Source organism: Corapipo altera, unplaced genomic scaffold (assembly GCF_003945725.1).
Source record: "Corapipo altera isolate COAL_440 unplaced genomic scaffold, ASM394572v1 55, whole genome shotgun sequence".
In the NCBI taxonomy this organism is placed as follows: domain Eukaryota; kingdom Metazoa; phylum Chordata; class Aves; order Passeriformes; family Pipridae; genus Corapipo; species Corapipo altera.
The window spans coordinates 12,105,729-12,131,131 of record NW_020884882.1 but is presented as its reverse complement, the minus strand read 5'-3'; the positions used below and the strand labels follow the sequence as shown (position 1 = coordinate 12,131,131).

Sequence of the window (25,403 nt, the reverse complement as noted above, 5' to 3'; positions counted from 1 at the left end):
GTGTTGAAACATCTGAATTCCACCTCCATGCCTTTAAATTTGGAAAGTTAAATACAGGGAGGGTAAAAGTGAAGAGAACCATAAATAAGAAATGAATACATGGGATAAATCTAAATTCAGTCCATGATGCTTGTCACACCTCCCCGTCAAACCACACTCGTGCCTCACCAGCAGAACACGGCGAGAGCTGGGAGTGCTGTGTGGTCTCCTGCTCTGTTGGCTTCCATTGTGGTTGTTGGGAATGATGGTTCAGCATTCAAATCAGGCTCTTGACAAAGTTCAAGCAACCCTGGAAACAATGGGCAATTACTTCTAATAAGGTCACAAGCTAATGAAATACAAGAAAAAAAAAAAGTCTCATAATTGTACTCCAAAGAAAGTGTTTGCAATCATCCTTTATGTCTGACATCCCAAATATCCCCCATGTGCCTGGTACATATATTTATGGTACAACACTTGCACTTCTTGACTTGACTACACAGGTGCTTTCCAGGCTTAAGTAAATATGAATATTGTGTTCAATTTGCCACATAAATCGCTAAATTAGATGCACAGGCAGCTTCTACTCTGTCACAAGAGCTTTTTGTAATGGATATTTCATATTGCACCAGTCATTTTTAATAATTGAAAATGTTCTTAGGAAAGTTTGAGAATTTTCCAAGAATGGATTACAGCTTGAGCCTGCAAGGTGCTAAATTCATGGGATTTGAGTCAGCAGAGCATTTCTAGGGCTGCTCACAGACTTTTAAGTACAGTTGCTTGGCATTGCTTTGCTGCAGTCACCAGTGAGATGTTGTGATCAGAGGCTTGAGTGTGGGGTGGGAGCAGGAGGAAGGGAACAGGGAAGAGTCAGGCCACCCACCCCCGAAAACCAGCTGTAATCACCAAAATTGTCTTAAAATTATTAAGGCTTCCTACATGACAAAAGTAGTGCCCTAATCTGAAACACAGTATATGCTTTTATGACAGGAGGGTGAGTAGGTTAAATGAAGTAGTTGCTTCATGTTAGAAGAATTCTGAAGCCTTAAAGATCCACTTATCCAATGTAGCGGTTTTTGCCCTCAGGGACAGTTTAACAACAACGTCTCTTTTCCAGAGGATTTTCATACCTAGCCGAACAGAATGCCTTTTTATTAAAAATTTTATTTGTATTAACAAAGTTTTATAACCTCAAAAGCTTGCTTTGGGTTTTTGCTGGGCAAGGAGCCTCACACCAGCTCCCACTGTAAGGGCAACTGGAGATATGGGTCATTGTTCCTAGGATTAATTGATATGACCTGATGGAAAGGTATGAAAATCTTCTTACCAGGTCATTCTCCGCTCTTTTCAGACTCATGGGCCCCTACAGCTGGAGGTGAGAGTCAGGCTGGCCCAGATCACTGAGGATGTCAAAGGAACCCTGTGGCAAGGAGCTCCCAGTGGTGGTCCTGGAGTAAGAGGTTATGATCAAAAGTTGTATGACCATGTACAGGGAGCCAGGACTAGAAACCCTCTGAGGATAAACTCCTTACTGAATCTAAAGGCAGCATTACACATGTGGGCAAATGTAAATCCATTTCATTTTTAAAAATAGTTTTATTAAGTATATGAAAGCTTCCAGAAGGCATATTGGAAAATGTTCACCTCTTTCAATGCCTTTTTTACTGAAATATCACAGGTAAATTTGACAGAAATAAAGAGTATTAAAAACACAGCACCAAAAGCCTAAATATATCATAGAGATTTTGGGGTTTTTTTCTGAGAAAATACAAGATATGACATAAGGATAAAATTTAAGTCCTACTGAAGTCAATGGTCAAAGACCACTATTCTTCAGTGAAACAAAAGATTTCACAGAAAAGGTTTTGTACAAGAGAATGTATTTCAAGAGTACAGTGTATTTATGAAAGTATTTTTGCATGGCTTTCTTCACAATGTGTACACAAGCGATAATTAAATAGAGCTTCTCAGCGACGAAGTCATGAAAAAAATACTATCTGATCACATGTGGGCACCCCTGAAGTAAATTAAAAGGAGAGCTAGCCTTTGGACTGGTGTTGACTTCAGATTTGGGTGACCTGCCCGAAAAGTCCTAGTTTTATCTAGTCACTTGGAGCTAAATCCACAAAAGTCTGATGATTCAACAGCATGATGCCATGCTCAGCACCCATGGCTCCTGGGCAACAGCTGCTTAGTATAAAACACATAGGTCAGAGTCCTGATCTTCCCACCTCAAAATTATCACCATGAGATGACAGTCTCCTGCATGACCTCAGCTCCACCTCTGCATCACTGGCCTGAGGAAATTTATTTAATTCCACAGGATGGCAAGAGGCCAGCAGGTATTGCAGTACAAGCACCAGGGAGGTGCCTATCCCGGCCCAAACAAGGGGGAGGCAGCTGTGTTTGTATTCCCCCCAGGATGGATGCAACTTCACCAGGTTAAAAAAACATGGCACAAGGTCACAGCTCTGAGACAGTGTTTAAAATCTCTAATCCTGAGTAGCATGAGGCACACAGTGAGCAGACTGCACTGAAGACAAGGCTGTGGTTTAATGCACAACTATCCACGGTATTCCCTATTTTCTAGCACAGGATACCTGTGCTCAGCAGGGCTTTTAGGCATCCAACTCAGGGCAGTGGATCCCCATTTCAGCTTTGGCATGTTTAGGCTTTATTCACTGATGCAATGATGCCCATAGCTCCTCTGTGTTCCAGTTCTTCATTTGTACAATTAATTAATAGTAGCAGCACTTATTGCCTCACCAGGGTGTTGTAAAGAAAAAGCACGCTAAAAATGGTAAGGCACTCAAGAAACTGGATAATAAGGACTTTGTAGCCTCCCAGGGAAAATTTCAGTTTGCACTTTTTGAATGCAGATCGAAGTTTAAGCCCTTTAAAACTAAATTTCTGCCCCACGCAGACAAAGCACTTGAAGAAGGACTCCCGTAGTATGTTGGCCTTGTCCTGGCTACCTGCATTACATCACCTTTCTGGCCTTTTCCCTGAGTGCAGCTATAGTACAGGGAATAACAGCAGGGTGTCAGTTATACCCCAACTCAGCCCCTCTGGGAAATGGAAAATATCTAAAGGAAAATAATATTGCAGGACCTTTGGTATGCAAATGGACACTGCACAGTGTCCCAGCACTTTATGAGAATCAAGACTTGATTCTGTTCTACTTTTCTCCTACAGCAACAATGAAGACAATGCACATGGCAGAGAGTAAAATTTAAAAACCTATTGTGATTTCACAACAGGTGCTCACTTAAGAAACCCAGAAGTCATTTCCTGTTCAGCCTATGAGAACAGGTTTAAACTTCATTTGTGCCATTCATTTCCTTCTTTACTCCTTCTTGTTCCTCTCTCAAGGGTTCCAGCTCAGGTCCAGCCTGTGTGGTGTCTTTGTTCCAGTTATTTCTGCCTTCATTTTCTGTCCTTACAGGTTTAGGATCCTCTTCTTTTGTCTTTTTTTTCTTCTCCTCCTTGGCAAGCATACGGTAATTATAATAATTCATGATGAACAGGAAGGTTCCTGCCAGGACCATCACAGCTCCACATTTAATGAACATATATTTATAGTCCCCAAAGGTATCAATAAGAGTTCCTGTAAAATATATATTAAAAAAAAAAGGAAAAAATAAAAAGAAACTTAGAGATGAAGGCAAGATTATTGTGTTTTCAGACCCTAAATATAAAGGAACACCCCTGTGGTTTTAGAATAGGATAAGGTATTTTCTGGACTTCTGATCTCTCCCCCAGACATCCTGAACCTGCAAATGCTTCAAACATGTTCCACTGTACAGCCTGTGGGTAGTTGACATTTGTACAGGTAATGCTACCCATAATTTGCATAGTTAAATAGAAGAGGACAGAACCAACACTGTAAAGCCTGGACTTTTCCAGCACACCTATTTTTTCCATGGAGAAACTATTCCTCTGATCATAGAACCTGCAGGCACCCTTTCCACTGACTCCAATGATCTGCTACAAGGATGTCCATTTGACTTGGTAGTCCTCAGGCTGCCAATAAAACTGGCAGCTTTTGAGAAGACCTTCCTGAGAAGGCACCTGCCCACTGGATCTCATCTCAGACTCCTGACAAAGACCCTTGGATTTATTCCACCACAGGTTGTTCACCAGTATTAGAGGGGACAGCTTTCAGTCACAGCTGCCCTTTCTGCATTTAAACTCATGATCTAAAGATGAAAGGGCACAGCGTGGAACTGGGAAACATTAGTTCCAGGGAAAGCAAAGATGATGCTGTCAATGTCAGATAATTTCAATGCCAAGACAAATGTGACAGGTTCCTCCCAAAGGTTAATGCCTCTGCTACAGAGCTACAGAGTAATTGAAGGGAGATGGCTTAATTGAAATGTCACTGTTCTCCATTATGTCAAAATGTAATGCAAATCTTATTGGGATTACGATCCTGAGCATTAATTCCCATTTACTGGCGTAACATGGACCATTCTTAACATCCCAAATCCTAATTAAAGTAAGACCCACTCCTAACCTGGCCTTCATAGTACAGATAGTCTTCCTTGAAACTGCCCATCATCCATTAGCTCTCTGACTTTTTGGAGTATGTTCTCCTCCTTAAAAAGAGGGACCTTTAATTACTTCCTGACTGACCCCTAATGTTGAAAAACTGACGATTAATTATCCCACTGCATTACACTAACAAGGGATTTTATGGTCACCAAATAGATTTCTTGATCACAAAAAATAATAATTTTTCACTAGTTTTGGGCAATGTTTTTTCCTGGATCATCCCTGGCTGCCTTGGTAACACCATTTTCAATGCACTGTGTTGTAACTGCACAATTCATATTACTGGTGAAACATCAACCAAGTGTTAATTGCAACAATTTTTCCTTTTCTGCTCATCAGGATGACCTAGAGGTCTCCTAAATACGTTTCAATGAGAGTTTTAATGAGTAGAGTATTGGAAAATTCAACAGTAGGATAGTCTTGCCTCTTTTCCTTTGAGAATAAGATAAAGTCATAAAACACACTGGGAACAATTTACTTAGTTCATTAAAGCAGAACCCTGTAGTAGGTTATTAAAATGCCAAAGAACCAATAAATTTGCTGCTTATTAAAATGGTGGGAAAAACCCTACAAAACTAATATTACTGATTATTACCTAGAACTGTTTTAGCCTCATTAACAGTCTCTGGTCATTAACTTAATCTTCCACACAGAAAATTATATAATTTAGAAAATAGTCATTTTAAAATTGTATTTTCTTTTGTTTGTCATTAATTAAATAATGAATCTCTAAGACAGCAAGAGGATACAGCTGCTTCTGTCACACTGTATGAGCTACATGGTAATATGAAGAACTAAATGGCTCTGCAAGACGTGTCATATGGAGTATTAGCCAGATTTCAGTGTTGAATCCAGGAAATGGGTTTAAACTGCCTGCTTTCTGTGCACCTTATACATCCAAATAAAGACAGCACACACAACCTAATTAAACATTTTTGCATGCTTACAGGTGACCAGTTTCTAAACCAGTTATTCAAGATTGCATGCAGGTGAAATGCAGATTGCAGGACAGGGCAAATAGGTAGGACGGTATCTACACACTGAGAGAATGTCACCTATAAAGTCATTTAATTCATGTTCAACTCAAATTTGATAGTACCTGAGCCAAATGCCAGATTCAAATATGGTGTCTTTCAGATATGGTGTGTTTTTTGTGGAAAGAGCACATGTTATAGAGGGAATATTAAGGATATTAAATCACAGCAGATCACTGCTCCCACTTACCTTTTTATGACTGTAAGTCCTCCTGAAGGTTCAATATTGTCCACATGGACCTTTGAGGGTCTCTTTCTTTTGATATTTCAAACCATCCAAAATAAACTTTTTAAAATTATTTTTGGAACAGCCTTAAATCTATCAGCTGCACTAAGATAACTCAATTTTGTAAGTGAAGTGCTCAGAGCCTTAGAGACAAAGAGAAAGGCTTAAGTTTGACTCAGTGAAAGGATTTCATACAACCAGTGTGTTTTAAATTGTGATGGACTCTATCCTTTTGCAACAGGAGCAATCTCCAGGAGGAACTGTCTGAATGCAACATTCCTGGTGTAGTAGGAAGTCCTGTTCTGCAAATTCAGTTCAAGTGTTTGAAGGGATCAGGGATTAAAAGATCACTCTCCAAAACTGACTTCAGCTGGAGGACTACACAGAAAGGAGGAAGGAGGAAATGCTGGAGGAGATATCAAGGATCTCCTTCCCTGTCCAGTTACTAGTGGAAAAATGGTGGTTGGGAAGCAGAGAAAACACATTTAGAATAATTTCCTACAAACTGTGCTTGCAAAAGGCTAAATATAAGCCACAAGCCAGTGGAAGCAGAGGAGGAAAATGCACTCACCTCCAATAGGTGGTCCCAGCAGGATGGTGCAGCACTCCGCGATCGTGACGAGGCCGACGGCGCTTGTGAACCGGGCAGCTCCCACCAGGTCCATCAGTGTTTCAAAGAGCATGGCACAAACCATGCCAAAGGCCAGGCCGAAAAAGCTGGAGTAGACAACGAGCCCCGTGTAGCTGGAAGCCAGAGGGCACAGGAGGTGACAAGCACCGTTGAAAGCAATGGCAAAGCTGAAGAAATACTGAATGCGCGGCCTCACCCATTTGCTGTTTGCAATGATGCCAGTGGTGGGTCGAGCAACCATATCCACGATGGCAAGGATTGAGAGGAGGAAAGCAGCTGAATATTCATCAATGCCAGTGTGCTTTGCATATGGTGCCAGAAAAACAATGGGGGCAAAGAAACCCAGGAACATGAGCACGTTTCCGATCAGGTAAATCAAGAACCCTCTGTGTTTAAAGAGGGAAAAATCGAGGTACTGATTGATTTTTTCACAACAGTCCTTTCCTCCTTCTTCTACTGTTTTATTCTCCATGGGGACATTTTTGGGACTACCCATTTCCATGGCATCTTCAGTGATTTTTCCTGTCAGAGCATCCTGGGTTTTGGCTGATGCTGTGGCTGCCCCGATCGGTCTGAAGAGAGCTCCTGCCACACAGCAGTTTAATAAAATTGCCCCAAGAATTAAAAAGCTGCCCCTCCAGCCAAAATTTTCAAAAAGGAATTGGTTGAGAGGTGCCAGGGTGCAAAGCATCACGGGGCTGCCTGCCATAGCAAGGCCATTCGCAATGGGTCTCCTCTTCAGAAAGTATTTCCCTATGATTATCACTGATGGCTGGAGGTTGAGAGCAAGACCAAGTCCTGGAAAACAGTTAAGATTAAAAAAAAAGAAAATTTGAGACCCATTTCACCTCAGGTCATTGTTTAAGGAAATTCATGGACAGTGGGACCACTGGTGGCTCTTCAACATGATAATCTCCATGCAAACTTTGGTCAAGGTGTCCCTGAGCTTCTGGCTGCCAAATTTGCGTAACCAGACCCCAGAAAGACCCTCTTAGTCAGACTGTCCCCCTGCTTTTGAACTGCGAATCTCTTGGGTGGTAAAACTGGGACAAAGAGGTTGCTTCAGGAAAAAATGAAACTGTTCCTTCAATGAATGCTGACAGGTTCTGTCTGGGCACAGTGGCCTTGCTGGGGGAGAGCACGGATTTATTTTTAGAAAATGACAGCTCCCAGTTTGAGGAAGGTTTTTCTGGCTTGGACAGTGCCAACCACCAAAGCACATCCGTTTGGGACTGGCCTCCCCTTCCATGGGCCATGGGCACTCAACATTGCTGCCAGGTAGAGAGCCCTCCACAGAAAATAACGTCAACCCTCTCAGCCATGAGTAATTTGGTGGTGTGAGCAATGCAGGTGTAATGCAAGAGATTAAGAGGTCTGAAAGTACACTGCAAAAGAGCTACTGAGGATGCTAATTACACAGGACCCTAGAGTGTTTCTTTTAATTAAAATTTATTTTTATTGCATTTAGGTATAAAAATGCTATTATAAATCTGCATTGCTAATTCAGTTAGAGAGCTTCTCTTGCACAGGCAGAGATACCAAATGCTGGGACAGTCTTAATTTTCTGTGGTACTGTTTAAGAGCACTACCATACAGAATAATAGAAACAAAGAATCGTTCAGGTTGGAAAATAAGTTCAAGACCATTGAGTCCAACCTTTGACCAATCATCACCTTATCAACTAGATCAGAGCACTAAGTGCTATGTTCAGTTGTTTATTGAACAGTCCCAAGAATGGTGAATCCACCACCTCCCTGGGCAACCCTTTCCAATGCTTAATCACCCTTTCAGTAAAAAAATGCTTCCTGATGCCCAACATCAATAATCAAACATCAATAATATTTTCAAACATTTCTATGATGAGCAGTATTTTCTTAAAAATTTAATTCTTCATGATCTCCATCAAAATTACATTTAAAAATCGTATTTTCCACTCTATCATCCAGGAAACAATGAGTCACATTAGACCAAAGCAGAAATATAATCCTTGGAGTGATTATATCAGAGAACATGAATCCTGAAAATAGGGTCATGAGGATTTTTTCTTGTTCATTAGTCTATATAATTAGTTTGTTTAACTGTGCAGTACATAATTAGGCATATTGCTTTACAGAAGAGAATTTAGAAAGGTCAAGGTCCTCAAAATTAATTAAGGAACACTGTCATTAGGTGCTGATAGAGTAGAATCCAACTGATGCAGCAGAATTCAGCTGATGTTGGATAGCTTTAGTTCGAATGGGTTTACAAAATTATGATTTTTGCCAAGTCTAAGATTCCTTTTTTTTTTAATTACTTTGAAGTTTACAACATTAAAAATAAATTCAAATGGCAACATATTAAAATTAATCTTGATATGAAGCACATTCTCAGCATGAACTTTGCTAGATAGTCCATATATTTGGTAGGGCACGTCTTTGAGAAGTACAGGCTGCTCATGACACATACGGGGCCAAATTCAGGCTGACCTGAGAACCACAGAGGGTAAACACCACCTTGGTTAGAGAACACCCTTGGTGGTGCTCAGATATAGGAATGCATCTTCTTTCACCTGAGAAGATGCAGTACAGTGGATGAGAATTTGCCTTAACTCCCCATTTCTCAGGCTGGTCAGTAAGGGTAGAAATTGAACCATCATTTCCACCGAATCATTTTTGGTAGGGACCTACCATATATCTTCCAGAGAAGGAAATCCAGACTGGATGCCAGCTACCCACTTAAACAATAATCAACTCAAATTTTTTATTATGTGAACATTATTTGCCAGTCAGACAAATCCAATTTAATATTACCTCATGCTCTTCCCATTAATTAAATTTGGAGAGTTCCAAATTGAATAACTGCAATTTCAATTTACTTTAAGCTTTTGGCTTACTTTAGTTGGAAATCTTTACATCCATTTTATTGCAGTTTTCAGAAACTACAGCAGCTTTTCCATAGCTGAAATTGTTACTCAATAACCACATTTCCTCCTCAGGGATATGACAGAGAGGCCTGTCAGTGGAATTCCATGGGCAGAAGCAAGCCTGTGCCAGATACAGTGTCCTTCCCTGGATTAAATACATATCCCTCTTATTAGAAGGAAGGAAGTGCTGCTACAGGAGTCAGTTGTGTAGCTATTGATCACGTTCTTACTTTATCAACAAGGGAAGATCTCACCAGGTATTTCAATGCTCAATGTTTTCAGCTGTGGCAAAGACTCTACTCTCATCAGCCAACAGGCTTCATCCAGGATCCCGTTTTATTTCCCAGCAGCCCGATTGGTACAGGCTGAGTTAAACTCTGACCAGTTGTTACTGCCTTGCATTTAGCTTTGAAATTTGCTTCTTCTACCTCAGACTTAAGAAGAGGCTGCACGTCAAAACCACCCATTTCATGCATCCAGGCTGGCAGCTGTCCAGGCCAACAGCTTGCAAACCCCATTTCTTTTTCTAAGCGCTGTAGGGAAACAAATGGGAAGAGACTGCAGGGTTTGCAGCGTGTGTAAAGAACCTCGTGCAGCCCAGAGCTCGGTGCCATCAAGGACAGAGCTGCCTCGACAGCAGAGCCTGGTTCCTGCTCTGCATGCAAATGGCACAGACATGATCATGAAAGCAGCTGAGATTGTCGTGTCTAATCTCTCCACCACAAGCAGATATTTCCTGCTCTGCTCCTCTGAAGAGATTTCCATCAATATGCCACAGGCACGGGGCTGGAGCAGAGACCTCCCAGCACCAGCTACCTTGTTTGTATCTCCATCCCTGAGAATTACATGAACACAGACTTTTAAATCAGCCTTTCCAGGCTAGCAGGAAGGAGGCTAAAAAGAGGGTGATGTTTACAGGCTGCTTTGCAGTTACTGCAAAGCCTCTTCACAAAAGTCTCTCTCCTCATGCAGTAACGCTGTCACAGCTGCCTGAGGAGCAGGCAGCTCTCTAATTGCCCTTGAATGCTTCCATGTAAGGCCTGACCAGCAAAAGCACTTCAAGTGTAATTAGAGGCATCAAGCATGTTAGCAGGCGCACAAGTATCTTTCCTTCTCTCTCAAGTTAATATTCCTTCTCCAGCACACACACCACGCCTGGAAATGATGAGTTATTAGCCAAGACCTCGTCCATACAGCTGCCCTTGTTCAGCAAGCAGGAGGAAAAGAGGTACACAACAAAAAATGGGCTTTGCTCTGAGGAAAAAACACAGCATTAAAGACCAGGAGATGTGGGGGTGGTTTGCCCCGTACCTTGAGGCTGGTGGGAGGGTTACACGTGTGCACTGAGCACAGAGCAGACTGTCAGCTTTCTGAGGTGGGCAGCAGACCAGATTTACAAACATATTCAGGGACGAAAAAAGATCAAGGTCTTCATCAATCCATTTGGGTTAGGCACAAAACACGTCCTGCCATGTTTTTAGACAAGGACCTTTGAACACAGAAGCTGGTGTCTTCCTACAGCCCTGTTTCTTGCCTGAGCCCTTCTGCTTACCAAAATGTATATATTTTTAGCAAAGGTTTTATGGTTTCCGTGTGCTAATCCAGCATCAGTCAACTCAGAATCATAGAATGGTTTGGGTTGGAAGGAACCTTAAATATTTTCTAGTTCCACCCCCTGCTGTGGGCAGGGACATCTCCCAGGATGCTCAGAGCTCCATCCAGCCTGGCCTCGAACACTTACAGGGATGAGGCAGCCACAGGTTCTCTGGGCAACCTGTGCCAGGGCCTCACCACCCCCAGAGGGAAGAATTTCTTCCTAATACCTAATCTAAACCTACCCTCTGCCAGCTTGACATCATTCCCCCTTGTCCTCTCGCCACATGCACTTCCTACAGAACACTTCTTTAGCAGGGAAGGATGCAAGCTCATGCATCAATAAATAGTGGGAGATATTGGTTATTTTTATTTCTCATTGCTTTGTCTCTGGAATCTCTTTCAAGAAATCTGCAAGATTTATTCATCCAGTAATAACACAGTTTCATCTAATTACAGTGACACTCCTTAGAAAGAGCAAGGTTTAAGAGAAGGAATCCTATATAGGGATTTATTCACTACTCTACAGATTTACTAAAGCAATATTGGTGTAGAAGAGCAGGATGACAATCTTTCTGTCCCAATTTACTTTGCTAGTGGCTGGTTTTATCGATTTTAAATGTTGAGCTCATACTTTTCACATTCAGAAAGCAGCAACACTTAATGCATCTGTGGAGAGATTGGGAACATTCATTAAAACATACACCTTGCAACCTCAAAAGCCAATTTTGAACTCACTGTGTCATGTTTTCAAGCAGATGTCCTAGGTGCCCTGGAAGAAACATTGGCTGTACCTTATCCAAAATAATAAACAAAAATGTTTATAATCAAGCATCTATACTCACTCAGGTAGAGAACTCTAATGCATCTACCTTTAAAAGCCATAACCTGGCACCTGCAGGCTTTAAAGTGCTGGACTGAGCCTATGTCTTCTCCTGTTTCCAATATATACATAGAATACAGACAATTTAAATTGCGACTTCAATAAGGAAATACAGTTGGTGTTTGTTCATCAATAGGGAGAATATTGCTTATTTCCAATCAACTCCCAGGTCACTATTTTCAGATAAAGGACCTCCTCACCTCACAAGCTGGCAAAGGGCAAGTGAACTAAAGCAAACCCCTGAAATCTCATTTTGTGTATCTCACAGAGGGAAGATAACACACAGTAATATGGGAACACTGGTGCTCTCTTATAGCCAAACTTGCATCCAGAAGGACTTGCCTTGCCCAGGGCAGAGCACAGTCAACCTGAATTTGCTTCAGTTGTTGCTGAGGGCACTGATGGCCATCCCCACTGTCCCCCCCAGCACAGAGCACACAGCTGCCAAGAGCACAGCCCTGCTGAGATCCCACACGCGATGTTCAGCCGGGAACACAGAGCTGAGCAGGGACATGCTCTTTGCTAAAGTTCATCTGGAGCAGTTAATAAGGAGGGCCCTTGTCCCACCAGCTTATGTCACCACTTTCCCATTGTGTTTGTGTCGGTCCTCACATTGCCCAAGTGTGGATGTCTGAAGCCATCAGAAGTGAACCTCAGCCATGGAAGGGAAGGAGGTGCTCTGTTCTTACCTGTAATGAAGCCCACACAGACGTAGAGCTGCAGGATGCTGGTGCAGAAGGCAGCTGAGATCATCCCAGCACCACACAAAAGGCCCCCAAACATGACCACAGGGCGGCTGCCATAGCGGTTCACTAAAATACTGCTAATGGGACCTGGGGAAAGAGTGAAAAAGGGTCCTTGAGGTAGGTATCTTCTGACAGAAGGGTATATTTGTCACAAAGCAGTTAAAACTCTGCATTATCAGTGCTTCTGAGGTGCTGCTGACAGCTTTTAGGGTGACTTCAGGAAGAAAATGGAAAACCAGAGAAAGATGATCCACATGGAGATGGCAGCATGCCTGATGCCAAGGCTGTGTGCTCAGTGACAGCTCCTGCCCCCAGGACTTTCAGATGTCATCAGAGAAGGCAAACAGCAAAAACAAATCAGGTGAACACATGATCTGAACATAGGAGCTTCCTGATTTATGGTGATAGTAAACCACACACACAAAGCAGGGGTTCATATTACAAGGCTGATATCATGAATGCTGTTGCATTTTTAATGCCCCCATTTAATGCAATTCCAATACTGCTGACCAGGACCAAAGCTTCAGCAGAACAGTTTTAATTAAATCTTAACAGTAGTCCATGTAGGTAGAAACAGTTTAGGATGATGGATTAGCCAGAGCTCAAAAGAATCAGTTTGGCCTTGCGTTTATGCAAAAAGGAGGTTCAGGAAAGTGTAAAATTATGAAAGAGGGAAATAGTTTAGCGAAGACTGTGCACACTGAAAGGAAGCATTGAAATCTGAGGAAGTGAAACATGGAGGACCAGTAAAAATCAGAAGCGCAGAATAATATATATATGAGGGACTTTGATGGACTCAGGACCAACCTCCTGCTCAAAGCAAAGCCAACTCTGAAGTTAGATCAGGCTGACACATCAGAACTAGAGAAAGTAAACCAAGCAGGAAAGACCAGTCCAGAAGTCCAAGCCGTGAAATGTGAGGAAAAGAAGATTCTGTATTACTCAAAAACCTTGAGTCAAAATGCTTCAAAAATAATGTTGGAAACGAGGAAGGGGAATACAGGCAGCTTTTAGTGTCTCATCTTACATGGTTCTACTCATCACACAGCAATGGTATTTCAGAGCCCAATGTGCCTGTTTGCCTTCATTCCTGCCACTATGAACAGCCCACACCATCCACACACAGAGTACTGGAAACAGGTATTGTAAACATACAAGCATCTCTTAGGAGTTTGCCTGTGGGGACCTACCTTTCCACAGAGCCACGTGGAAGAATGTTTACCTTTGCTTAAATAATCTCAGCCAGAAATAGGGCCAGAGGTCTTTCCAGACTCTGCAAACCACGGCACAGCTGAGCACAGAAATGAGACCCAGAAACCCAAATAGTCCCTCAGCATGGCTGACAACATACAAACAAGTTCTCAGCTGTTAAAATGTGCACGAATAGAAAACAATAAGTATGACTGGTCTAATCTGGGGAATGAAGCCCACAGAAATACTTTCCACTAGATGTCTGAGGTCAAAACACTCCTAGATGAAACACACACAAGCACAGTCTCAACAGCATCCCTGTAACTGTGTGATCTGTGAGCTGGTCCCATCAATTGCACCACTCAATTAAAATTTCTCTGTGTATAATTATGTGGAGAGTTTTTGTCCCCTAATCCTGTAACTGGATTCACACACACACACCCTTTTGCTGCACAGAGCACTACAAAATCCAATAAGAAGTTCTAGGGAAGGAGATACATATTTCAGATCAACACAGTGAGAAAGGGACCCCTTTCTGTCTGAGTTTCCCCTGGTCAGGGTGTGGACTTGCATCATGCTTGAGCTGGTCTCACCATGTCCCGTAATTCAATAGATCGAGCCAGTGTTCCTCGGAAAGGCACCAACACATTCATCTGCAGCCCAAGGGCATGCAACTCTTCCATTTTTCAATTTTCCACATGTCCGCATTTCTCCAGAATCAATCTAATTACTCAGCTAAGAAAATGTGGTTTCAATTACTTTCTCACATTGGAAGAGGGCTTTCACATCAGCCCTAAAACTATAGGATGTTGTACCACAGAGTAGAGCATTTAAAGCCCACAGGATTCCTTCTAAGGCTCCTCTCCTGTTCCAACCCAGGGCAGCGACCAGGGAGAGAAGCCTCTGCTACGAGAAGTGAAACAGCCTGCTCATATACATCCACTCTTACAGCATCCAGCTTGGGAAAGGGAAATATGCATCTATGTCCCTCTCACTTCAGTCCATAAGCTCTTGTACCGGGTTCACCCATCAGTAAGGATGGTTTGGAGCATGACAGCAGATTATGAACTGGAAAGGGCTGAGGGTAGGACACATTCTGCTCTGCTGCCCAGGTATGGGGACAGCCCAGGGTAGATGCTGGAGCAGAGGAAAATAAAAGTTCATGTCCAAAACACCATCTGTACAAATGAGAGAACCCTCTCTGTGTCCCTGGGGACCCTCCATGAGTGCAGTGTCCCTAGCCTCATCCCAGCTTCCCAGTGATCATTTATTAAGCCACAAGATTGCAATTGCTCCCTGTTCTTGTCATGTGCGATCTCTCAGCAATGCTTTACAGTGGGTCTGCATGACCTTCAGCAAACAGCCTTCATCTGCACTATCAGTTTTACAGGGGGATAATCAGTCCCACTTGTTTGCCAGTCTGGTGTGCTCTTCAAAGGTGTCACCTGTCTGGGCTGGGCTGGTCTCACAGGGAACTCAGGCAAACTTCAGAAGCACATAAGCCTTTCTCTTTCACACCTTGAAACTATAAGTCCAGGCACTGTGAGCCTGCTTTGCTAAAGAACACAGTGTACAGCACATGCCTGTGAGTGACAGCATTTGATCTCCCTGAGTAGCCTCACCCGCAGAGCACTGAGGGTTGGAGACCTGTAAGGCACTGAGTGTAGCCAGTTAGAGAAGAAAACAGGAGCAGAACACCTGGATTAAACCTTTCCAGCCACTGGAGAATCCACAGGGAAGGCCATGATGAGCACTCAACCTGCAGCAAAAGCATCACCCAGACCTACCCTTTACAAGACACCAAAAAATCCAACCCAAAGCCTCAAACACTTGGGAAGCCAAACTTCCCTGAGCTGCTGCTCGAAGGCTGAAGGGTCTTTAATAGTCCTGAGCAGACCTTTCAAACGCACTGAAGCAAGTGCAAAATCACATCCCCAAAATTACTTCCACTTAAGTCATCCTGGACCTACAGAAACACCCGCAGATTTAACGGAGTAGCCCTTCAAAAGCTGTCCCATCTCTCAGCAGAAACCAGCACACACAATGTGTCACATATTGCACACTTCAGCTCCCAAATCCTGCCAGTCTGGGCAGGGGCACAGAGCACAGACACGTTGCCCTTCACCCTGCCCAGGTGTCTTCAGTGATCAACATCACACCCAGCAGATCTCAGTGCACCCCTCCTGCCCCGTGACACTTGCAGTGTATGTCTTGGAAGGGGGGGGGGGGGTGTTGATCAGCCATCAAACATTAGATAACTTTAACAGCAGTTCATGGGGAGCTTCAGGAAACATCAAACAGCAGAGGAATTCAGACAAGGGAACACAAAGCCAGCACTGCAGCTGTGGGAAGTGGGAAACACAATTACTGCTTTGCTCGCAGCTATTGCAAAAATTAAAAGTGTGACAGCCCCTGGCAACACGGTGGAATTGAAAAGCAGGACCTGTCATTTACCAGTTACTCAGCTGGCATGGAAAGAATAAATATGCTGTATATTACCACAGAGAAACCATTTATGGTGACAATGTGTGCAGCTTAAATCCTAAGGCACCTTTACTTGATAATACCTGTCTGGTCAAAAGTGCAGGAGCCACAGGCTCCCTGTCCTGGCATCCAAAGGAAATAATTCTTCCTTCCTGCAAGCCTTCAGTGGGAGAAGCTAACAGGAGTCTGGGTGATTTTTGCCTCTTAATTTACAGCATCAGGTGAGAAAAGGGCAAGAGAAACAGCTGGCAAAGTTCTCAGAAAGCTGCCATTCGCCTGGATTGACCTTGCAGAAGGAACCACACAAACACTTTGCAAGTCCCTGAAATGTCAGAGCAAGGAGCAAAAGATATCCCAGATGCTGAGCACATCCCAGTGCACTGTTTCTCAGGGAGCAGAGCAGCCAGAGCCAGTGTCACCCTGCCAGGGTTGTGCCCACAACCCACCACTGTGACAGCACTGAAAATACAAACGAGGAAATTAGAAGTAACTTTTAATCAACCCCTTGCACCCCGATACATTGCAATGACAAGGGTGCTGGTATAGTATCACCAGTGTTTTAGTGCAGGAAGGGATGTCATTCCCACACACTCAGCCTTAGGAAACACAGCAGCCCCTTCCCAGATCCAGCAAGTGACTTCCTCCCTTCTGACAAACTTCCAGCCATGGCCATCATGTATCATCCAGTGCAGGGGGATGACACAAGGCAGAGGAGGACACAGGGAAAGCTGAGCCTCATCCTGCTGCAGGCTTTGTTCAGAGCTGTGCCTGTGTCTCTGCAGCTCCCCTGGCTCAGTGTCTCCATCAGTGTCTCCATCACCCCTGGGTAAGAGCAAGGAATCCCCACTTAGAAACGCCTCACTTACAGCCCAAGCCCTTGGAGAGCAGGGTGCACACAATGAGGGTTCTGCTTCTGCCTGCAGTAAAACTCTGCGGTCTGGTGAGCAACAGTTTGCACCAAATATCTCTGAAAGATGTAGCTGGGATCATGGAGCCCCTGGAAGACTGATGAAATGTAAAGCACTATCCTCAGCCCCTATAAATCATGCTGGTTTAGTGCCTGTCCTGTTTAAAGCCTCTCTTTTCTCATATCTGTGGCAGATTTCCATTCTTTGTTAGCTGGTACATGAAAGGCTATGTCAAAGAGACTGCTCTTGGTGGCAAGAGAAACACAGCAACTCGCCAGTGGGGAATGCAGCAAGCCCCAACTCATTTGTTAGCTTGTCCAATTACTTTTCACCTTGAGTTTTGTGTTTGCAGAAGTGAAAAGGACCCTGAAGAGGAGACTGTAAACCCAAAAAGAAAATGCAAAATACCCTGAATTCTCCTCTCTTCTCCTCCCCAAAACCAGGCCATCTTGTCATTCATTCTTTTTGAGTCGCTGAACTATGATCCAGAGAGAATGATAATGCAGAGTTGGCATTTAACAAGAAACATCAATCCAGACTGGCTTCAACTCTTGCAAGTATGACAGTGCTCAAAAAAAAGACACCTGAATTGCCTTTCTGTTTTCCTCAACAAGGCTTATGAATTTTTTATGAGCCGCAAAACTTCCAGTCTCGGTACAAAACACTGATGTATTTCTAACAGGGACTAAAATATTCTTCTCTCCCATACTTCTGCCCCTGCATATATATATATATATATATATATATATATATATATATATCTCCATCCCTTATTTGTAAAGTTTGGTGGGTTTTTTTTAACTTAACCTCACACTAATAGACATAGTGTTCCTCATTTTCGGTGGAACTCGTCTTGGATGAATTTCTGCTGAAATATTTTTGTGCAGGGCTCTCAGAGAAGTAACTAAGAGCTGAGACCCTGAAAAACTGACTCTGTCACCCAGAGGCCTCCAGCAACAGGGGTTTTTTCCAGGTTTCACAAGACTGACCTTCTGACAGTGTAAAGTGGCACAGAGCCATTGCAAATGTTCTAGCTCTGCTGGTAAGACCATTTGATGACCACACAGATGATAAAATAGCAACATTTTAAAATCATCAAGTGCATGGCACTGCAGTGTTGGGAGATTTGGGACCACCAGTGCCCCCATCGCTGGGGCTGCAACATGCAGCTCAGCTTTTCCTAGTTTTCCACAGTGAGAAGTGGCTCTAAACAGCTGTTCCTGCACAGGGACATTGGTCAGCACCAAAAGAACTGCCCAGGCAGTTAATATTTTTCCAAACTTTTGTGAACACAAAAACAGGAACTCAGCACAACATAACTGGTGTTGACTGTGGGGAGTCACTGGGGACGCACGAAGGAGCGAAGTGTGCTCAGCTGGGAGGAAAGGGGGGGAATCATTTATGCTAATAAACTAAAGTCTATTTTTACACCAGTAGTAAAACGACAGGAGCAGGCCTGCAATTTCCTCAGTAATAATCTCACTCCCTCTGTGGAATAGCGACACTGCCTTTGGCTTCGTAATTTATCCACCAGGGGACCAGCCCACTGTAACAGAGCAACCTCCTCATTACCCTGAAAATGAAAGCAAGTGTCCCCACGTTATTATCATGCTGCCAGACCCCACCAGCCTCTGGAGACAGGGAGGATCAGCCATCAGCTCCTGGTACCCATGCGCAGCCTGAAAGGGAGGTGGCCTGAGAAAACACAAGGCACAGTTCCAAAGGCAGGGGAAAAGGGATGAGAGGGTTAAAACCTGCAGCCTTTCACTCGTTGCCACACCAGAAGAGACTTGGATAGCTCATACTCCTAAGTGTTTGTGCCACCAGAGCTTGGAGAACTGCTGGTCACCAGCTGATCCATGGTAGCTGAGCCCAGCATGTGCCTGCTCCAGATCACTGGAGAAGAACTGGTGGTACCTGCTAATAATGAAGTATATTATTAATCTCAGCTGCTTGGTTCAGATGGTTTTGTTTGCACCTGCATTGGCTGAGGAGTCAACAAACAACTGGCTCTTCCTCAGACAGTGCTGCTGAAGACACAATGGCCACGCATGCCAGTGATGGAGGACAAGTGGCAGTGAGCAAAGGCCCCAGGTGACAACCACAGCTTCAAATACCACTCTACCAGACCCCACAGGGCAGCTTCCAAAGACCTGTCCACACCTAAACCACCGTGATGTCTCTGGCTAATGACCCTGACCTCCCATCAGAAATACTTGCATTTACCAGAGCAGCTTCCAATTTTTAAAAATAAATAAATAAAAAAGAAGAAAAACAAAATAGACGAGTTCCAAGCTTCAGAAAGACAAAGTGTTCTCCTCCTTATCCAGCAATCTTTTCTGATCAGCACTCAGGCATTTCAATTCCCAGATAACCCGGCTGACACGCGCTGCTCCTGCGGCGCACGGAGGAGCCACAGGCCAACAGCTCCAAAACTGGGGCTGCAGCCAAGGTCCCTCGTGTCACTTCGTATTTAGGCAGTTAAATAACTGCTCCTGCAAGGGGATGGCGTCTCAGGTGCCCAGGACATGTCACCTACCTGTGCTTGGGGGCTGCCCCGGCTGCCGGTCTGGATCTCACCCACACAGAAGATAACAGGCGCTCATCCTCAGAGGATCACGACGTCATGGGTTTTGAACTGCTTTCCCATGATTTCTTTACTTAATTTTTGCTTTGGCAGGACTCCTGACTTTTATCTCTTCCATCATTCAAAGCCCAGCTGCATGAATTCCTTCAACACCTCTCCCTGGAGGTCAACAGCCTATTCATTACCTCTCTTAACATATTGTTCTGCGAGCAAGTTGGCCCCTGCCTGGTCACGCTCTCCAGAGGGCTTTACCCATCCCTGGAAAGACCTGCATGACTTGACCAAGAGGTCAGTTATGCTGGAGAGCCCATCCAGGGGCAGAAGAGCTGCAGTGCTGTGGGACAGGTTGGCATCAGAGCTCTTGCCCACCCAAAACACATCCTGTACTGATTGGGGAAAGAAGCTTTCAGTTTGGGGTAATGGCTATAACTTATTCCTGGGCTTAACATCTGCCTGTGCACCACTAACAACCCCCACAACCAAAACTCTTAGCTTTCTTCTTCCTAGTTCTTATTAATCTTGGTTTTTATTAAGTCTATCACATCTCTATTACTGCTGCCTAGTGACCTTGCTAGCTCCAATGAAGGGCAAAATGATAAAGCTTTGTGACCAAGCCCACGAACACAGAAATATTTCACCTGAGCCTATAGTGCTATTATCGCTCTTAAGTAGAGCAGAGCTATTTAAAAAAATAAAAAATATAAGCCCATACATGGTGACCTTGCAGAGCTTGAGTGCTCTCTGAGAGTCAGGAGAAGTATATGAATCTGCAGCACCATCCATTACAGAAATCAAATCATTCCTCATCCAGTATTCATATCAAAATCCACAACTGTAATGGTGCTGCTACCCCAGGGAAGATGTCTTGTTTCAATGGCATGGGGAGGCTGATTGAGTGGGACTCCAAGAGGTGGGGAGGATAAGAAAAGGGTGAAGTCCAGCACTGGGCAGCTCCAGAGATTGGGCCAGGATGGCAGGATACTGGATATCCACTGTGATAAACAGAGATATTCCTTTTGTTTCAGCCTCCACAAAATATCCAGGTGGAAAAGCATACACCTAGGGAAATCCTAGCAAAATCCCTACTTGAGAATCTTTGTTGAATCAGTGCTGCAAGCAGAGCAGTAGAGAGCTGACACAGGCTACAACACTAGAAAAAACCTGTCCTCCTCTCCCTGTCCCTCTTCTCTCTCATAACCCCTGCTCAGCACTCAGGGCTGATGAAGAGATGCTCCTGTCATTTCAGACACCTTGGGTCAGTGAGGCATCATCTGGGGTGGCCAGACACAGCCCAGGACCCAGAGGATACAGGTGCTGGATCTCCTGGAAAGGTCAGTGAGCAGCCAGCTGCAAATCCACACTGTGTTTGTGAGCAACTCTGAATGCAAACCCTGTCTGGGTCCTGATCCCTTTGTATCTCTGCTAAACCCACATTATACAACATGCCGGGCAATGCACAGCACACAATTTTACCAGTCACCCCTGTCACCAGGCTTTCAGCAGGTTGAGCCTCCAGCCATCCCAGTGCTTGTGGTCCATCAGGCCATCCCAGAGCCAAAACTGGCTTACATAGAGCTTGCACCCCTCAAGGCATAGCCTGGACTCTGTTAGCCACTTGCTGCTTGCCCTTGAAAAAACCCACTTCCCTCCCATGCCTCAGTTTCCCTTTGTGGTGCTGTGGTACCTTACAGCTATTTGAAAGCTCTTGGAATGGGTGGAGAGCCTTGGGTGGGGTCTCCTGGAGGCAGAGAAGGTTTTGATGGAGTCTGGACCAGAGCAGAAGAGAACATTGGCAGTTTTGATAAAGTTAAAAACTGCAGAATCAAACTTATTATTAATATAGCTCTACGCCACTGCATGTTGTAAGGTGCTTTCTAAACCTGTCACTGCAATTTATCATGCTAGCAATGTAATAAAATACAGCTATAAAATTTTGGATTAAATGTTCAAGGTCAATGGTGGACTTTCAGCTTCCCCATCTCTTCCTTGCTGCTTTAGGAGATGCTCTATTAAGCAGCTACAAGCTCTGGGAAAAAGTTTCTTTGGAGAAAAGATTCAGTTGTGGAGCATTTCCAGAATTAAATCTTCAGATATTTCATCAAATTACAAAACAATAAATAACAAACAACAAGAGTAATAAACACTTCAGGCTGAGGCTTTTCCTTTAGAAAAACTCTCATTTTTCTTGTGTTTGCAAAATGTGGGTCTCTGCTGCTGTCTTTGAAAAATAGACAGAAGGTGATTCCTTAATTTTAATAGAAATTTGGATGTGTTAGAGCAGCACCCTGGAGATTTTGGGAGGAGTGTTTCAGCAGTGCACAGCAAGGCTGAGACTGAAATTCCATTTCAGTGCATACTGAATAAAAACAATGCTGATGCAACTGAGCTTTTTATGTATTAAAGGGCAACAGAAGCAGCACATATTTACACCTACAAGCTGTGCATAAACCTGCGCAGCAATTGCAACAGACTGAAGTTCTTCAAAATTACTAAAAAGAAGGTCTCATGCTCCCTGCTTTAGCCCCAGTTATTCAAACCAAGCTGCTGAAATGACTCTGTGTCAGGATCTGGTCAGATGACTCCTCTTATTCCATTATAAAAATGAAGGAAGCAGTTGGCCACAACATCACCATTAAAAAAAAAAAAAAAAAAAAAAAAAAAAAAAAAAAAACACTGAAAATGCAGATACTGCTCTAGGCATTAAATTATTCTCTCTATTCTGGTACATGTGCCAGAGAGCTGGCTTGTTGTTCCAGCTCTAATATAAGTCTGCCATAACAAAAGACATTACTTCTTCCCATGATCCATACCTCTCTTATAGCCTTACAGGAGAAGGTAACAGCTACAAGAACATTGCTGCCACTAAATTATTAGCAAATTAATATTGCTTATATTTTCTTTCCTGGGAGCTAAGATGCCTCCTGCTTTCCATGGGTAACAGTTACGCCCAGGGACATATATGTGGCTTAGTTTTAAATGTATCCTTTAAATGTGTCACCCTTAAAAATGGGAGAAGGAAAGCTCAGTTTGGTGCTGTGAACGTGACACAGGCACAGGGCCCAAATCAGGAGGTGCAAAGGCCAAAGACTTTTGGCTTTGCAATGAGGTTGTTTCCTGAACAAAATTTACCCCTGTACTTGAGGCAAGACCTCAGGAACCTTGGTATTTTGTTGGCATAGCAAAGTCCAAGGAGGCAATTTGCAAAGGGAAACCCTGCCCAGGGCATCTGACAGCACGATGGGTGCCCTGTGGGGGTCCACATTTTGACAATGTTGGTGTGTCCTTGTCACTCCCAGAGCCTGTTGCCTGGGTGCTGAGGTGCAGTTGAAGCACCTTTAGGGAAGGATGATGCCAGGTCTCCTGGTCCCTGATGAAATCAGAGAATGGTTAAGGCTGGAAAAGTCCTCTAAAATCATTGATCAGATCCTGGTTCCTTTTCTTTTCATCCATCAAAGTCTCTGCTCTGTAACATCTTTCTCATTTGGGGTAAGGGATGAGCTCCTCACCCACGACAACAACAAAAAATGGTGGAAAGACTGTAGAACAGAAATCCTTCTTTATCAAATTGGCAGGGCTTCAGCCTGTGGGATTTAGTCAGACAAAAGCAATGTTCTCTCATGCTCCTTAGTAACAAACCTCCCAGTCTACCCTCCACGACTGGAAACATGGAATTGCTGAACATGAGCACTGACAAGAACTACAAGTACCCCATCATAAAGTCTAGGCTATCCACTTTACTGCACAGTAATCTGTTTTACTACTTGTATTATAGTGACAGAATTGTTTTCTGCAACCTAGTTCAGATTAAGAAACTGGGGGATAAGACACATTAACTTCTGTAATATATATTGCCAGAGCCTCGGCTGGTATAAAACAGCTTCCTGGGGGAATTAAGCAGAAAGTGAAGAGCAGAAACAGTCTCGGCTGCTGATTTTCAGTTTTAGTCTAAAAAACTGGAACTGCTCTAGTGCTACAAGCTAAAGCCTCAGGTGGCACTGTAAATCTGCATCCATGCTGTCAAAGTCAACAAAGCTTCTCCAGTGAAGATTTGAGTTGGTTCATGTATTTTCAGAAAATAAGCTTCATTTGCATTATTTATGAAATGCAAACATAAGCTCTGTCACACCGTAAGCTGCATGTCCCAAAAGCAAGTCCCTACACCAAGGAGCACAACAAGGAAACCAGAAACTGTTTCCTGAGGTTGTTTGCAAACAAAAGCTGTGGTCAGTGGAAGCATCAGCCCCTGTGTGCCCTGCCAAGGCACCAGGACATGCCAGCTGCCCCCAACTTCCAGGGACAGAGGGAGATGAGACTCCATGGAGCGTCAGCCCTCACAGGGGACATTCCTGTGCCCAGATGCCAACCTCACTGCCCTGAGTCCTGGTTCTGAGGGCCATGGCACAGTCCAGAGACAAGGCCAGCACTGGGAAGGGAACAGAAACACCGTGGCCTTTCTCTGAGGACAGCTGAGCAAACAGCAGTGCCTGTGCACTCTTGAGGAGAGCTTTTGATCCATGTGGCCACCTTCCAAATCACTGCCATTTATTGCAGTTGGAGCAGGGGGAAGGGGTGTGAGGCAAGTTTGGGGGTTTCCTTCAGCAGCTGTGATGCCCACACCTGACCCCAGCAAAAGCACCACTGGCCCTTCCAGCCCCTCAGGATATGGACTTGTTGCCTCATGTAGGAGATGCTCAGTGCACCCACACAATTCCCACACAGCTGCAGACTGCACCTCCTGCACCTCTACTCTGTGACAGTTCTGCCCCACCACTGATTTGGGAAAGGAAAGGAATGGACAAGCCATGGCAATATTTAGTAACAGTATTAATTACTCAGGACTATGCTAAAAGTTTGGCATTTTTAGAATTTTTTTTTTAGGAAGATTAGCAAAAATCCAGTGTTCAACTATTTTATTGTCTTTCAGCAAAATAAATCAAACTTTGCCATGCAGCTCTAACAGGCAGCACAGCAGAGCAAGAGCTGGGCAGCTCACAGGAACCATCCTTGAACGAGAATTTCCAAATCACTGGAGTTTAACATAAATTAAACCCAATCTGGCATTAAATGCCTGGTCAATCAGATTAGACATGTTAAATATGCTCTTGGGCATGTGCATTTCATTGTTCCATGTTCCACAGATTCCCACCATGGCCCTGTCTGCAGCCACTGAGTGACTTGGTATCTCACCCTGCAGAGAGAGTGAGGATCCAACAAGCATCAGTCATATTCCAGAGCAGAGCAGAGGAGGGGAGGACTGGTAAATGGACATAACTCAGCAAGTGGGAAGGTACAAAGGTACAATTGCCTGCAATTAAATCTAGTGGTGTCCAGCTGTACCATCCCCCACATTACTGGGAGGGTAAAGTTAAAGATCCTTGCTAAAAGGCAGGAGACACTCAGTTCATTGGGATTAAAGTCCACTACAACATCCCAGGTACAGAGCACTCAGCACTGGCTTGAACACTTGGAGAGACAGAGAAGGAGGTGGGCTGGAAAGCGAGGAGATGGGAGGAGGCAGAGGCAAGCAGAGCAGCATTTCACCTCCTCCAACACCAGCTCGTTGGCCATGACCTGCACCCTGAGGGGCTCCAGCCCCCCCCCTTTTTGTCCCTGTGAGCAATTTCAGGCCCTGCCAGGTGCAGGGTTAATCTGCAGAGCATATTCCTCACTCAGTCATGGTCAGGC

General features: G+C 44.1%; 1 protein-coding gene across 11 annotated transcripts in view; it reads right to left on the bottom strand.

The window, feature by feature from the left end:
* Window positions 1-1,842: 1,842 nt before the first annotated feature.
* The window catches only part of LOC113945843 (monocarboxylate transporter 2-like), a 40,543-nt gene continuing 16,982 nt past the window's right edge, over window positions 1,843-25,403 (bottom strand). For all 11 annotated transcript variants that reach the window (XM_027640491.1, XM_027640492.1, XM_027640494.1 and 8 more), the window contains 3 exons: window positions 12,492-12,635; window positions 6,365-7,222; window positions 1,843-3,586 (listed from right to left, as the gene is read on the bottom strand). In XM_027640491.1, coding sequence (XP_027496292.1) covers window positions 3,294-3,586; window positions 6,365-7,222; window positions 12,492-12,635 — 1,295 coding nt within the window. In that variant the 3' untranslated portion in view covers window positions 1,843-3,293. The remainder of the gene's footprint in view (window positions 3,587-6,364; window positions 7,223-12,491; window positions 12,636-25,403) is intronic.